This window comes from Heloderma suspectum, chromosome 14, assembly GCF_057233095.1.
Source record: "Heloderma suspectum isolate Gila_16-S chromosome 14, 16-S_ref, whole genome shotgun sequence".
Taxonomy (NCBI): Eukaryota; Metazoa; Chordata; class Lepidosauria; order Squamata; family Helodermatidae; genus Heloderma; species Heloderma suspectum.
In genome coordinates, this window is record NC_139471.1 from 732,807 (window position 1) to 748,047 (window position 15,241).

At 50.3% G+C, this 15,241-nt stretch overlaps 2 protein-coding genes across 3 annotated transcripts in view; one reads left to right on the forward strand and one right to left on the reverse strand.

The window, feature by feature from the left end:
• The window catches only part of SARDH (sarcosine dehydrogenase), a 102,537-nt gene that overhangs the window by 14,956 nt on the left and 72,340 nt on the right, over positions 1 to 15,241 (reverse strand). The window lies entirely within an intron of this gene.
• The window catches only part of DBH (dopamine beta-hydroxylase), a 45,964-nt gene that overhangs the window by 784 nt on the left and 29,939 nt on the right, over positions 1 to 15,241 (forward strand). The window contains exons 2-3 of the mRNA XM_084820902.1: positions 8,204 to 8,508; positions 14,106 to 14,252. Coding sequence (XP_084677028.1) covers positions 8,204 to 8,508; positions 14,106 to 14,252 — 452 coding nt within the window. The remainder of the gene's footprint in view (positions 1 to 8,203; positions 8,509 to 14,105; positions 14,253 to 15,241) is intronic.

Sequence of the window (15,241 nt, forward strand, 5' to 3'; positions counted from 1 at the left end):
CGGCAGGGTCCTGTCCCAGTGAGTCTGCTCATCCAGTCTGTGAGGCAGCCCTTGAGGCTGGGGCTTAGTAGGGCCCCCTGATTCCCCTGGGGAGACCCAGCAAGCCCCCGGCCATGTGCTTCTCGCAACATGTCCAAAACGCTTTGATGCTGTGAGGCCGTTTGTGATTAGCAGTATGCTGATTTGTTTTCACAAGGCTCTTTTAGCTGCATTGTTTGGTTACTGTGGTTTCATTGTTGTGGATGTTATGACTGTTTAAAAATATTTTTGTAAGCTGCTTCATAAGGAAGTTCTTTTCAAGAAAGCAGGAAAGAGATCCATGAAATAACAAATCATAGCAATGTCTTTGATGCACAGAGATCCGTCTGCAAGGCTTGGGAGAGAAACCAGGCCCAGCTTGTGTGGGAGCTCACACCAAGCTCATGGGAGCCCCAGTAGAAGCAGAAGCCACACAAACACAGGGACACACCTCACACACCTTTTTCCAGGAAGCAAACTGATGGTTGAGGTGGCAAGGGAGAATCCACGGCCCACTTGAGCAGTGAGATGCTGTCCTGGCAGAAGAGGGACAGGGGAAAACAAGTCAGAGCGATAGCAGTCAGATGGGGTGGCCAAGTGTCCTACTTTATGGAGGACCATCCTCTCTTTGAAGGGCTGTCCTTTCCGATTCCAGTTTAAAGAGAAAGAGCCATCAGAAGGGAGAGCAGAGGAGGCCTTCAAGTTGCCCACCCCAGGTAGCAGCACCTGGACAGCAGACGGAGGAGGTCCCCCACACAGGCAACGCCCCCCGCCACTGTACCCAAGTCTCCTTGGCCTGCCAACCGTCCGGGCAGCTGCCACTGCTCACCATCCTCTTCCTCACGATGCTGAGATGTATTGTATTTCTGTTTACAGTCTAGTAATTATTTCTGTATTTGCATCTACACATGTACAAGAGCTGCAAATGCACATTTTATACAAATCTGTATCCTCTTTCTCAGTGAACCATTTTCTTTTTTTTGGCGACGCACAAGTGCCTGCCTTAAATTTAAAAATGCACAAATGAAACCCAAGTCCTAGCATTAAATACTGGGGCATCTCTCCTGGCATGAACCTGCCCATGTATTATGCTCGTCATCTGAGGCCCTCCCCCAAGGGAGGCTTAGAGGATGGTAATGAGGGAGAGGGCCTTCTCGATGGCAGCACCCCAATTGTGTAACGGTCTCCCCAGTGAGGCTTGCCTGGCACCAACACTGACAGTTTACAACTTTCCTCTAATCCTGGGGAATTGGACAGTAGGCGAGAAGGTTTTTAATGGGTCCTGGAATTTCTATTGTTGATTGTGTAAACTCGTTTTATATTGTTGTTTGTAAATGATATTATGTAAATGATATTATGATATTATATTGTATTTTGTGGGTTTCAATCTTTGTAAGCCACCCAGAGAGCTTTGGCTATCGGGCAGTAGAGAATGCAGTTGAAAATTAAGCACCAGCGTAACAGAATTTCACGAACTGAAAGTGGGCCGAGTGCACATAGCCCCCTCCCTTGAACCTTGCTTGAGCATGTGTCTATTCGAGGCTGAACTCTCCTTCCTGTCCTGTGACATCAGACAGATATATACTCCAGTTGTTCCCTTCCTAACGGTACAGCAGCAGCAGCAACAAAAACTGCCCTTGCTCTGGAAGGGAGAAGCATGAAATGCTTCTTCTCACACAGAGGCCTGAGGCAAATGCTGGTCTTGAGAGGGAGGAGGCCAAATATCTGGTGGGATTCCAGTTGCAGCAGCCACCTCCAAAGCCTGCTTGACTCCTGAGGGAGATGTTTGTGTTGCTCCTAGCTGCATGCATAAAACACGACCACCAGCTCAGACCTTGAAAGTGTTTCCAGCATTGGAGCTCCAGGCAGTTCATGAGAATTCCAACATAACATTAAAAGGCAGTAAATTCAGGCAGAAAGAGGGGCCGGAGAGAAGTTTTCTTAGAACAGTGTCAATATCACATTTGCTGGTGGAAGAAAATCACATTTTAAAAGACATTAGCCTTGTTAAAAGTACCAAATTAATTTTGCCGTATCAAATCACGTGCCATTGCAAAGGTTACAGGCCCTCAGACAGGAGTTGTAATCTTGAAATATGGTGGCAAGTAACTCTGCTTTCATATAAGCTGTGAGAAAGAAAGAAAGAAAGAAAGAAAGAAAGAACAAGACCACCTCCAAGATTAGAAGGTTGCTCCTGATCCTTTTAAAGTATTGAATAGCAACACAAACAGCCCTTCCAGGAGTCGCTGACACATGACTGAAGGTTGTTAAGAGAAATGCTGATATGAAAAGACAGGCTGTTCCATGTAGCCTCTTACGACAAAAGCAGATCCAAGGAGCAGGATTGCAGGGGGCTCTTTCTGCTGGCGTTGGCAAAGTGCAACCTTTGTGTGTTTAAAAACACGCACAAAAGCGCTGCTGCTGGCCTCTCTCCCGGGGCTGCTCATTACTGTTCCTGAACGGCAGGCATGAGAGGGCCCTGTGCAGCTGTAACACTCCTGCTTTGGCCCTAATAGTTTCTCCTCATTTCTCTGAGTGAGGCGAGTGAGCACAATTCCGATGTGAAGAGGGTTGCGTTGCGTGTTGTTGGCGTCATGGCGTCATTGCCCACAGGGCCAGGCTGCTGCTCCAGGCTGCGGTACAACGTGCCCTTTGGATGCCAGTTCCAAAGGGGAACAACTGCAGGGGTGGTTGGATGGATCTGAGGAAAGTGAACCACAAGAGAGAAGCCTGTGGGTTTCTCAGGTCTGGAACTACAACGTTAGGGTGACTCAGAAGGGGTTGGCGACTTTATTGACAGGAGCCAAGAGCTGGAGGCTGGGGAAATAAACAGGATTGGGTGCAGAGGGCTGCCCTCCCCAACCGGGTGCCCCCTAGACTGTTTGGACTGCACCTCCCAGCAACCCCCAGCCATCTATGCACATCTGGAGGGCCGCAGGCTGGCACAAGGAAAGGTAAAACCCATGGGAGGACATCCAACTTTAAGGCTGCAATCCTATACACACTTACCTGGGAAGAAGCCCCACTGAATGCAGTAGGATGTAAAGGTAAAGGTAAAGGTGTCCCCAACCAGTCGTGTCCGACTCTAGGGTGCAGTGCTCATCCCCGTTTCTAAGCCGAAGAGCCAGCGCTGTCCGAAGATGCTTCCGTGGTCATGTGGCTGGCATGACTGAATACCCCTAAGTAAATATGCATAGGACCGCCCTGCACACCCATTCCCCCTTGCTCAGTTTGCATGTCACAACAACCCAGGGTTTGTTGAGACAGGACCTTCTCATTGGCCACTCCCAGGCTCTGGAACTCCCTGGCGAGGGAGGCTAGCTTGGCTCCCTCTCTGCTGTCCTTCCTCTGGCAGGCAGACACTTTTATTCAAGCAGGCCTTTGGCGTGTAAACAGGTCTGCTGGGTTGGATGCTGGTCTTATTATGTCATGGTTGTGTTTTTAATGTATTTGTTTTATTATTCTTTTTTAGTTTCATTTGTTTGTGTGTTTAAATCCTAAAGTTAAAAGCCTTGAATACTATTTTCTTGGTAGAAAGGTGGGTTAGAAATCAAATACATACATGAAGACATACAACAACAACCCTGGTTTGTTGTGAGCATGCCAGCATGCCAGGTCATGCCACCCCATCATTCTGTCTCTGCATTGTTTGGTTGATGTGCAAACCAGGAAGCCTGGCTTGTCGAGGGAGGGGCCAGCCCAAAAACCCTGGGTTCCAATTCTGGCTTGCCTCTGGGCATTCAGCACAGCAGCCGCCTTGGCTGAGGTCACAGTTTCCATGGCTGAAGTGTGGCTGGGACTGACATGCCTGAGCAGGTGACTGGGACATGAGTCAGTGGCGCAAGAGGCCAGCCGGCCGGCCAGCTGCCTGACTTCAGCTGCAGGGGGGTTTGTCTTTCTTGACTTGGATTCCTGGCCCTCTGCCATCCCACCTTAACCCTAAAACATTTTTTAAGTGCAGGTCAAAGTATATTTTGTAATCAGTGACTTGCATAATTGGTATGTTTTATGTGTCAGCATTTTGTGCAAATACATTTTTCGTGTGTATGATAAAATAAAATTAAAAAGAACTATGTAAAACAAAACATGGAAATGTTCATTTAAGTCACCTTGGTTTGTTTGTTTTTAATATATTTTGCCATTTAGCTGGCCCTGTTGGAGCCTGGCAAGGTTGGAATTTGAATGGGTGGCCTGGGTGTCTGGAGGGTTACAGGCGCCTCATGTGCAGCGGTCACAAGATTTCTAGTATTCACACTCCAATACGAGAGCCAGGGCGGTGTAGCAGTTAGAGGGTTACACTGGTGACTCAAGAGACCTGGGTTCAAGTCTCCACTCAGCCATGATCCTCACTTTGGGCCAGGCACTGACCCTCAGCCTTGCAGCGTTGTGAGGATAAAAATTGAGAGGACAAAGACCATATAAGCCTAAACTGGTTCCTTGCAAGAGGAGAAAAAGGCAGAATTCAAATGTAATAAATAAATAAATACGAGGCCTGCCCGAGCACTGAAGTAATCTTTGGAGCTCCGCCTTTGGGTGCCCCCTGCCATTTGGAGTGCAGTGAGTGGCAGCAAAGAAGAGGAGCTTCTTGGAGGTGGTGCCCTGCTGAGGAAATGCTCTCCCCAGGCAGGGTCAGATGGCACCCAGTCTGATGTCTTTCCAGTGTCTGTGTCATGTCCCAGGGTCCCAATTCCCCCTCCTCAGGAAGTGAAGCCTTTGGCATAGACCTCTCAGGATGAGAATGTGGGTGCAGAAGCACCCACTGACACCCATCTTGCCTCAGGGCCTCATTGCCAGAAGACGCCCTGGGCCCAGACCCCCTGCTTCTGGGGGAGGTCGCATGGCCACCCTCGTTTTGGAGGACTCTGGTTCTGAAGCCACCGCCACACTCCAGTTGCCTCCATGCTGTCACAGCCAAGGCTTCAAAAGCAAGCATTGCCCCTTTAAGAGGGAAGGCCCCATGCTATGTGTGGGCGGAGCCGGGAAGCCCTGGTCCTATTTAAGCCTCAGTCTGAGAATGCTGCTTGTTGGAGCAACTGGCGAGTTGAGCTTTGCGGGCTGTCTGCAGCACTTGGAGCTCTCCGCGGTGCTGCCCACTCCTGGAGTTCTGCAGTTTTCTCACCTGGCCTCGCTCCTGGCTCTCCACCGTGCTGACTGTCCCGGAGCCTGGCCCCCTCGGTGCCTGTTGGAGCTGGACTCCTGCTTGTTGATTGTATCCCTGAGGGCGTGGCCACAGCAGCAGCCCCTCACTGGGCCAACCCCTGCATCCCAGCAGGGCTCATGGCCTGAGATGATACAGCCTGGCAAAGATACTTCCATTTTCCGGGGTCTTTTGACTCTGTTATATATCTGCTGTTTTTATACAGCTTTTATCTGCTGTGTTTTGACTTCAATGTTGCTTTATTATGCATTTAACTTTGTGTTTTATTGGTTTATGTTGCCCTGAAAATGTTTTTATGGGAGGATGGCACGTGCATTCTTTAAACACATACACATATACTTGGCCATGCCTGTCCAGGAGCCTCATGCCATGGCAATCTGAGCTGAGAGGATTTTGCCTCCCCATGCCCCCCAGGAGCCTGCCTAAGTGGACCTCTGCTGGGGCAAGAGCCCTCACCACCACCGTGCCCGGGGCAGCTTGTGGCTGTGACACGGTTGCCAACCCAAGCCCCAGTCTGTGGTGCTGCTCTTCTGCTTGCCATCAGCCAGAGCCAAGCACAGGAGCATTGCTGGGCTGGGCCTGTGGGCCCTGACCCCCTAATCTGTTCCCCAGGGCCCCGAATCTGTTCCAGAGCCCCAAGTGTCCATTGGTGCCAAGAGGAGGATTTTTCTTCAGCTTAATTGCCACGTGGAGGGTGATTTTCAAGGGGTTTTGCAGCTGGGGAGGGAAGAGTTAATGCCCCCCCATGCCTCGCCCCCCATCTTCCCCTGCAAGGCAATTCAGCTGAGGAAAAACACCTCTGCCATTGGTTTGAGAGGATCTGGGGAGGGTGCAAATTAAGCGAAGAGTTTATTTTATTTGAGACGATCTACAGGAATTAATGGGCTGGTTCTGCCTGCAGTGGCATTTCAGTAGTCCTTATTTCAAAATGAGGCTAGATCGCTCCAAGGGATCACATGCAGCTTTGCGCCGTATGGGGCCTGAATCTCCTACGCGCTGGCGCCACTCAGGCCAGGGCGGTGCATTTGACCTGCGAGTCCTTCCCGCCGAGGCCTGCTCTCAAGTAGGCCTGTGCAAGGCCGCAGCCCGCCGGGCCAAGGCCAGGCAGCCCCGGGGCGCGTTCCTCGCCTGCGAACTGATTCCTGCAGCCTCGCGGGCGAGGCTGTGCTCAGGGAGAGGCCCGCGGGGCCCCTGCGCAAGGCCCGGGTGCCGCTCCTGCCGCTGGGGCGCGAGCAGGCGGAGGCGCTGGCCGGGCTCTTCGCTCCCCGCGCCGCGCCGCGCCGCAGCAGCCCTGCTCCGCGCCGCCTGGCCGCGGCTCTCCGGAGCCTCTTTCCGGGCGGCCCCTTTCTTCCCCAGCCGTGCCTGGAAGGGAAGGGCTGCTTCAGCGTCCTGCGGCGTCGGGCTGAAGGCGCCCGGAAGGCCGGCTGGCTCGGAGCACCGGGCCTCCCCAGGCGAGCGAGAGCGGGGAGGTCGCGCCTGGGAGCAGCGCAGCCCCGCGCATGCACGCGGTTGCAGGGGAGACGCGGGCGCCTCGGCTGGGGCAGCCGCGCCTCCTCCTGGGCGGCGTCAAGCGGCCGCAGCCCTCTCCTCTGTGCAGCTCGTAGAGGTCCAGGAGCCACTACGGGAAGCTGCTCCCTCGTCCTGGGTCAGGCTGTTTGGCTCTGGAGGGAGCGGGGAGGCCACGGCCCACCCAACAGCATTTCGCACCTGTTCCAAGCTGCCTTCACAAGACGGAGCGACGGCTGCCGCTTCGGGCGGCTTTAAAAAGGGGATTGGACAACTTCATGGGGGAGGAGGCTGCCCATGGCTACTAGTCCGGATGGCTATGTGCCACCTGCAGTGTCAGAGGCAGCATGCCTATGCGCACCACTTGCTGGGGAACATGGGTTTCAAGGCAGGATTCCTTCCTAGCCCTACCTGGAGGTGTTGCCAGGGGCCAAACTGGGGGCCCTCTGCGTGCAAAGCGGGGCTCCTCTGCGGAGCCCCTGCTGCCGATAGCTGGCTGGAGTGTGGGTTGTTCAAACTGGACACGGAAGAACGGGCTCAAGTGACAGGAAGCCAGATTCCGGCTGAACATCAGGAAAAATTTCCTGACTGTTAGAGCAATACGACAGTGGAACCCATTCCCTGGGGAGGCGGTGGGCTCTCCCAGACTAGAGGCGTTCAAGAGGAGGCTGGACAGCCACCTGTCAGGGATGCTCTGACTTGGATTCCTGCACTGAGCAGGGGGTTGGACTCGATGGCCTTGTAGGCCCCTTCCAGCCCTACTATTCTATGGTTCTATGATTCTATGTGGTGGGTTGGCCTGAGGGTCAGCACTTGTGCATTGCCAAAACGAGGAAATGCAGCCCCCCAAGAGGACATCAGTTTGCCTAACAGTTGCACATGAATCGATGCTCATGTAGAAGTGATAACTCTCATTTAAAGAGCGGGTGGGCAGCTCCATGAGCCCTGATCTGCTGGTCCTTGATCTTTACACCATATCAGGCAGGGCAGCCCTGCATCCGAAGCTGTCCTCCAGCGCTGTCAAAATAGAGGGCAGCTTTGAATGCCTCCCCGGCTCCTTTGGGTAAGTGGCTTGCCTCTGAGGAAGCCCCCCACCTGGCTCCATTTTGAGAGCAGCAGGGCCGGGCAGGCCAGGCAGATGCGCTGCTGCAGGTGAACTCCCCTTTCAGGCCTGCTGCTCAGGGAGAATTACAAGGACCTTAAAAACAAAGCAGAAATCCATCCAGTCTAGTTCAATTCCCACTGATAATGTCCACGGACAATTAGAGCCAATTAAGGAGAAGCAGAGAGTGACAAGTGTTCGGACCAGGAAGAGGGTGGGGGAGGGCTGGACATGAGGTTAGGGGGGAAGGGTCAGTGCCGCAATCCAATTTCCCAACCACCAAATGTAATTAAGAGTATTACTTACCCAGTATGCCTAGGAGGACTAGCATATAAATGGGGAAAGCCAAGCACTCCAACGGCTTTTTACGAGGACGGAGACCATGGGGAGGCAGCGGCAGACGGAACCCTCCTGCTCAGCTCTCCGGCTCCGAGAAGCGGCATCCATGTATTTCACGGTGGTCGCAGTCTTCCTTGTCATCCTGGTGGTCGCCTTGCAAAGCCCTGATCCAGCCGAGAACGACTTCCCGTACAAAGTGCCCCTGGACCCCCAAGGCGCCTTAGAGCTCTCTTGGAACGTCAGCTACCACCAGGAAGAGGTGCACTTCCAGATCTTGGTCAAAGAACTGAAATACGGGCTGTTCTTTGGCATGTCGGACAGAGGAGAGTTTGAGAATGCCGATCTGGCTATCCTCTGGAGCGACGGACTCCAGTCCTATTTTGCGGTAAGTATGTTGCCAGACATTACACATTCCTGGAGCTCAGCACTAGGAATCGTATTTTTCTGGGTCTGGGGTTTAATTTCAACCTGATCTGAGTGGAACCCTGGAAATAGTTTCTTGGGTCCCAGTGGAACTCCCAAGGACCCTGGAACATTAATTTGCTAGCATTTAGTATTGCCTGCTAAGGAGATGATCTCCCAGAACTGGCTGGCCCCTTCCTTCCTAGAGCCCAGCTACTCTGGTTCTGGAAGAGCGTGTTCCTTACAGGGATTTTGCCACACAACCTCTGTGTCAGAAGGCACTTGCCCAGCAAAAAGCCTCCAGGGACCCCCCTCCCCCAGCATTTGAGCCAGAATCCCTATGCACTTTTTTTCTTTCCAATTAAATACTGACCAGGATACAGGGTTTTGCCCAATCAGCTGAACCGATAATGTTTCTCACTCTGTGTGTGTGTGTGTGTGTGTGAGTGTGTGAGAGAGAGAGAGAGAGAGAGAGGGAGGGAGCCTGGGTTGTATGTGTGTGGTGATGAAAATGGTGTGGTTTTGAGCCAGAATGTATTTGGAGGGTTTAGAGCGGTGTGGAATCCTTCCCCAGCCAATCAATAAAAGAATGGAAAACCACTCCTGTGACCATAATTCTTTTCCCTGCCCTCAAAACATGTTGAGCTTGAGCAGCCCCTCTAACTTTGCCTTCCTTTCAGGTTTAGGTGAAATTTGGTGGCAAGACTAGCTAAGCTGGGATAGGTCCCAGGCCATATCTTACCGAAAGAGTACTAGTTGCCAGACCAGAAGCAGGAGAGGTGAGGGGCTGGTAGGACTTGCTGGCCGCCCAAATTAGTCCTGGTCTCCCTGGCAGTTTATTGGCCTTTGCTGTGTTAGCCTGTTGCCATCTTTCTCTCTCTGTCTTTTACTCCTGCTAGTCTAATCTCCCATCAGAGGGATGGATCGAGTCTGTCCCTGCTTAGCTTCAGCATCAGATATGCTCAGGCCTTTCTCATGGCTCCCTGTTCACTATTCTGAGAACACGTGGACTGGCAAATCTTCAGTTCATGCTCTGCTTCAAAAAGAAAAAAGACACATTTGAAAGCTCATTAACACTTTCTCTTGGAATGACAATTCTCTGCACCAGAAAGCTGCATTTGTTTCAGATTTGTTATAGCGTAAAAGGGGAATAAAATATACTCGACTGTATCTTCTCCTACATTAAACTTTCTGTTTAATAAGCCCTCTCACCTTGGTCCAGACATTTTCTATCACAATTCCCACTGATGAATAAACAGGATGTTCAAAACTAGTTCTCCATGCTGACATTTCCAAGTAATCACCAAATAATTACTACCATGTTGTTGTTGTTGTTCAGTCGTTCAGTCGTGTCCGACTCTTCGTGACCCCATGGACCATAGCACGCCAGGCCTTCCTGTCCTGCGCTCTCTCCCAGAGCGTGCTCAAGTTCATATTCATTGCATCCGTGATGCTATCTAGCCATCTCATCCTCTGCCGTCCCCTTCTCCTTTTGCCTTCAGTCTTTCCCAGCATCAGGGTCTTTTCCAGGGAGTTTTCTCTTCGCATTAGGTGGCCAAAATATTGGAGCTTCAGCTTCATTATCTGTCCTTCCAATGAGCACTCAGGGTTGATTTCCTTTAGGAGGGACTGATTTGACCTCCTTGCAGTCCAGGGCACTCGTAAGAGTCTTCTCCAGCACCACAGTTCGAAAGCATCAATTCTTCGGCGCTCAGCCTTCCTTATAGTCCAGCTCTCACAGCCATACATTACTACTGGGAAAACCATAGCTTTGATTAGATGGACCTTTGTCGGCAAGGTGATGTCTCTGCTTTTTACTATGCTGTCTAGGTTGGCCATAGCTTTCCTCCCAAGGAGCAAGCGTCTTTTAATTTCATGGCTACAGTCACCATCTGCGGTGATCTTGGAGCCCAAGAAAGTAAAATCTGTCACTGCTTCCATTTCTTCCCCTTCTATATGCCAGGAAGTGATGGGGCCAGATGCCATGATCTTAGTTTTTTTAATGTTGAGTTTCAAACCAGCTTTTGCACTCTCCTCTTTCACCCTCAACAAGAGGCTCTTGAGATCCTCTTCGCTTTCTGCCATTAGGGTGGTATCGTCTGCGTATCGGAGGTTGTTGATAATTCTCCCAGCAATCTTAATTCCGACCTCTGATTCATCCAACCCGGCATTTCTCATGATGTACTCTGCATATAAGTTAAATATGCAGGGTGACAATATGCAGCCTTGTCGTACTCCTTTCCCAATTTTGAACCAATCGGTTGTTCCATGTCTGGTTCTTACTGTTGCTTCTTGACCCTCGTACAGGTTTCTCAGGAGACAGGTAAGGTGGTCTGGTACTCCCATCACTTTAAGAATTTGCCACAGTTTGTTGTGATCCACACAATCAAAGGCTTTAGTGTAGTCAATGAAGCAGAAATAGACGTTTTTCTGGAATTCTCTTGCTTTCTCCATGATGCAGCGAATGTTGGCGATTTGATCTCTAGTTCCTCTGCCTCTTCGAAACCCAGCTTGTACTTCCGGTAGTTCTCGGTTCGCATACTGCTGAAGCCTAGCTTGTAGGATTTTGAGCATCACCTTGCTGGCATGTGAAATGAGCGCAATGGTGCGGTAGTTTGAACACTCTTTGGCGTTGCCCTTCTTTGGAAAATTACTACCATAGAGTGACCTGAATGTCACTTTTTCTGATCAGTGAGGCTTTTTCCTTTTTTCTTTTAAAGGTGTGTGATTGTGGATGTTGCCAGAGCATACTTTTCTCTGCAAAGATGTACAGGACAGAACTAAAAAGTGGTAGTACTTGTATTTAAAGCTTTGAACGACATTCACAGATTTAATGGTGTGTCCAGAGGAAGGAAGTTCCACAGACCATGTCACAGCTGGCCTTCTGACACCTGCATTTGGTAGGACCTTGTTTGGCATACACCTGCACAGGGTCTGTCCACACATCAAAAAAGGAATGATTTGAATCTTCCAACATGCATCTAAGAGCCCCACTTCATGAACTGCAGGTGGGAATACACATTCTGGTGAAAGAGCACATGCTTCATTAACTTAGATGTTCAGTTGGACACATCTGTGGGAGATGGAACTAGTCACTTGCTCTGGATATGATTTCTGGGGGAAGCTTGGATGGGCTCTCAGCCTGAACCAGCATGGCTGTTATGTTCTCGACACATCCTCTGGCAGCTCCATTCAGAGAGTCTCAGACAGAAGGGCTAGGCAGAATGACCACGCAGCCCTCTCCTTATTCTGTTAGGTGGATCTTTACCAGTTAACGTATTACCTGCCTTGTAAACAGATTAAGCAAGTCAGTTACTTTCAACTTACATAAAATTGCACACCGTCAGAAGCTCGATGTATTGTAGGGTGACAATTTCATAACACAAATTGTTATGAAGCACTGAAGTATGTGTTAGAATCTGGAGCACCAGCAAAGGCTCATCATACGCTCTGCACTACAGGGCATCGATCGGGTTCTTGCAGGGGGCTGCATGGATAGTTCAGGGCTTAACCTGAAGTCTAGTTTATCAGGAAGGAAATTTACCTGCTCTATGCACCAGCAGCTAGAGAACTAAGGGTGCTTCAGAAATTTCTTTTCTCCTGAATTTCTTCACCAAATTATCTGATCTTGTCTCTCAGTAGAATCAAGGTGTGTATTTTTGTTCCCACATTTTGCCCAGAGCCCTGTATGTGCACAGTTTGCCACGGCCGCTGATGCTCACGTGTGCATCGATCAAACACTGCCGAAAAAAGAAGCAGCAATGTGATGGTACATGCCATGGTATTGACGTTGTTTTGCATGATGCTTTAGCCCCGTGCGTGTGTGTGTGTCTGTAAAATGGCACACAAAGAACCACGATTCTGCATGGCTCGGTTTTATCGATACATACATGCACATAGGTAATGTCAAGGGAGGAAGGAGAGGAATGAGTCAGCCGAAGGATCTGAAAGCTGTGGCAAACTGTGAATGCTCCAGTTCTGGAAGTAATTTGTGGAAATACTCCTGGTTATACTGGAAACTAGAAGGAAAGGAAGGCAGGGCAGACCAAAGCAGAAGGGGACAATTACTGAATGGAAGTGGGGAAATCCTTCCCCTCCCTCTGGACAACAGTGTGCATGCGCAAAGTGCATTTCCTTCCCCACTGAGCAGCCACAGCAAGCCCTGCACATCTAGGACTGCAACCTCTGAGCAGGGCTGTGCCCCCGCACCTGTCTTTTCTGAATGTTGACCACTGGTCTGGGTTATCACTGTAGCCCTGATGACTTAATGCATATTTGCGATATTCCCTTTCCAGTGTCCTTTTTTCAAGAACATGCCAGAATCAAAATAACCTTGACACAGATCAATGACCAAGTATGGGGAGCATGCCTTTACATGGCACATTACAATGTGTCTTGTATCTTTTGTCTCCCCCCCCCCCCGCATCCCCCACTGATCACGGGGCACTTCTGGCTTTGTGGTGCTTGAGGAAGGTAATCACTTAACACCTCACAAAAAAAGAGGATAGGAGAGGACACTGGTTTGCATAACATTTGCATGTGCTAATTTAGATCTAGAAGTGCGTACTTAGAAATAACTACTATAATTTAAATACGAATATAGTGTATCTCAGTGGGGAGCACCGTGACTAGGTGACCTGTGTGCCTGCAGCTCAGTCTCGGGGGGGGGGGGGGGAGGCCGTAACTCAGTGGAATGGCGCCTGTTTCTCGCGCAGAAAGTCCCTGGTAGCGACTCCAGGCAGGGGTGGGAAAGACTCCTGCCTGACACCCTGGAGAGCCGCTGCTGCCCGTGCTAGCAAAACTGGGGTAGATGGACTCAAGGTCTGACACAGTCCAGGGAAGCTCCCTAGGTTCCTAAAACCCCTGTACAGGCCGTAGCTCAGCAATATCTCACATACTTTGCAGGCAGAAGGTCCCAGGTTCGATCCCCAGCATCATCTCCAAATAGGGCTTGGAAAGAATCCTGCCTGAAACCCTGGAGAGCCGCTGCTGCCAGTCAGTGTTGACAGTACTGGGCTGGATGGACCTGAGGGCGGGAGGGTCTGACTTCCTAGGGGAGCTTTCTAGGTTCCTGTGTTCTTGTCCTGTGATAACTGCTGATGGGCAGCTTCAAGGACCTTGCTGCTCTTCTTCCTTTTGGTTCTTCATCTTTATTTATTGTATTATATTTATTATATTTTTAATCCACCCAATAACTAATGTTCTCTGGGTGGATTACAAACAGTTAAAAGATTAAAATCCCATACAAATGGTTAAAAATATAAAGTACCATACACGTATTTAGAAGAATACAATACAATACAACAAACAGCACAGGCATCAATAAAACAGCCATAAAAGCCCAGAGCTGGGTAGGTAGAGGGCTGCCTTCTATAAGGGAGGACACATCGCCAACCTGACTGGAGCCAACATGACATAGCCTTAACTCTGGTCTAGGTTTTTTGAGTGTCCATGCTTCTTTAGCCATGGAGAAGCAATTCCATGTACCTTGGCACCTGCTCTTTGCTGGCCCGGAAGTGCACGAGGCCTGCATAACAACCGTCTGTATTGTCTCAGATGTAACCCATACTTTCTCTGCAGGATGCGTGGAGCGACCAGGATGGGCGGCTGCACATAGACTCCCAACAGAACTACAAGCTCCTCAGAGCCCAGAAAACCCCGGAGGGACTCTCTCTGCTCTTCAAAAGGCCCTTTAGCACTTGCGACCCAAAGGACTATCTCATAGAGGTAGAACCTCCCTGCCTCCAGTGGCTCAAAATGTGTTAAACGCCCTTAAAAGGTTCTAGGAGCACTACAGAGTCCCTGCACATTATGGTTTGACTGACCACTGAGACAGAATTGCATAGCATTTGAAACGTTTCCCATGCCATTATTTGATTTGTGTTGAAATCAAAGTCTTGACTTTGAATTTTGAATGGGAACTTTTACCTCCCCATTTCTAAGCAGCCTAGATACTTGTGATTTCTTGATTCCCCCCACCCCTCAAGCCCCACAATGGTTTTGGCAGGTGCCAAATGCAGAATGTCCTATCCTGTTGCAGCCTCCCAAAATTAGTGCTCTCCAGATGTTTTGGACTTCAACTCCCAGCAAGCCTGACCATTGGCAGCTGATGTCCAACACATCTGGAGGGCACCAGGTTGCGGGAGACTGGTCAACTACTGACCAACAGCAAGTACCCTTGGCATACTACATACCATTGCATTCCATTTACCAAATGTAGTCAAATGTTTGAAGTAGAGACAACTCAAACATTTGGCCTAAACAGAACATTTTGGCCTAAAATGGAAGCAAATTTAGGGTAATAATTTCTCAGGCAAAACGTGCAAAGAATCTCAGTGGTAGCCCAAGAATTTAATTAGGTAACCTCCCAGCTGAAATCAAATATGGTTGGCCATCATGGGTTGGGTCCAGACTGATGCTGGATCAACAGTGCCAGAGGAAGTGGGCTCCCTCGCCCCCTCCTTCCTACAGCAGGCCCTCCAGCCCTCTGAAAATGCTATACAGAGTCAGGAGACCCTGCTGAATGGGGTGTGGTGTGGAGGGGGAGGGGGAGGGGGAGGGGGAGGGGGAGGGGGAGGGGACCCCCCCAGTCTTCTGTGGGCAGAGCCCTTCCTGTTGAGGAAGGCAGATCCTGCAGGGGTGTGTGTGTGTGTGTTTTGAAGTATTAGAACAGTCACTCATGTTCCTCTGCTAGAGTATTTCACCCAAATAATATT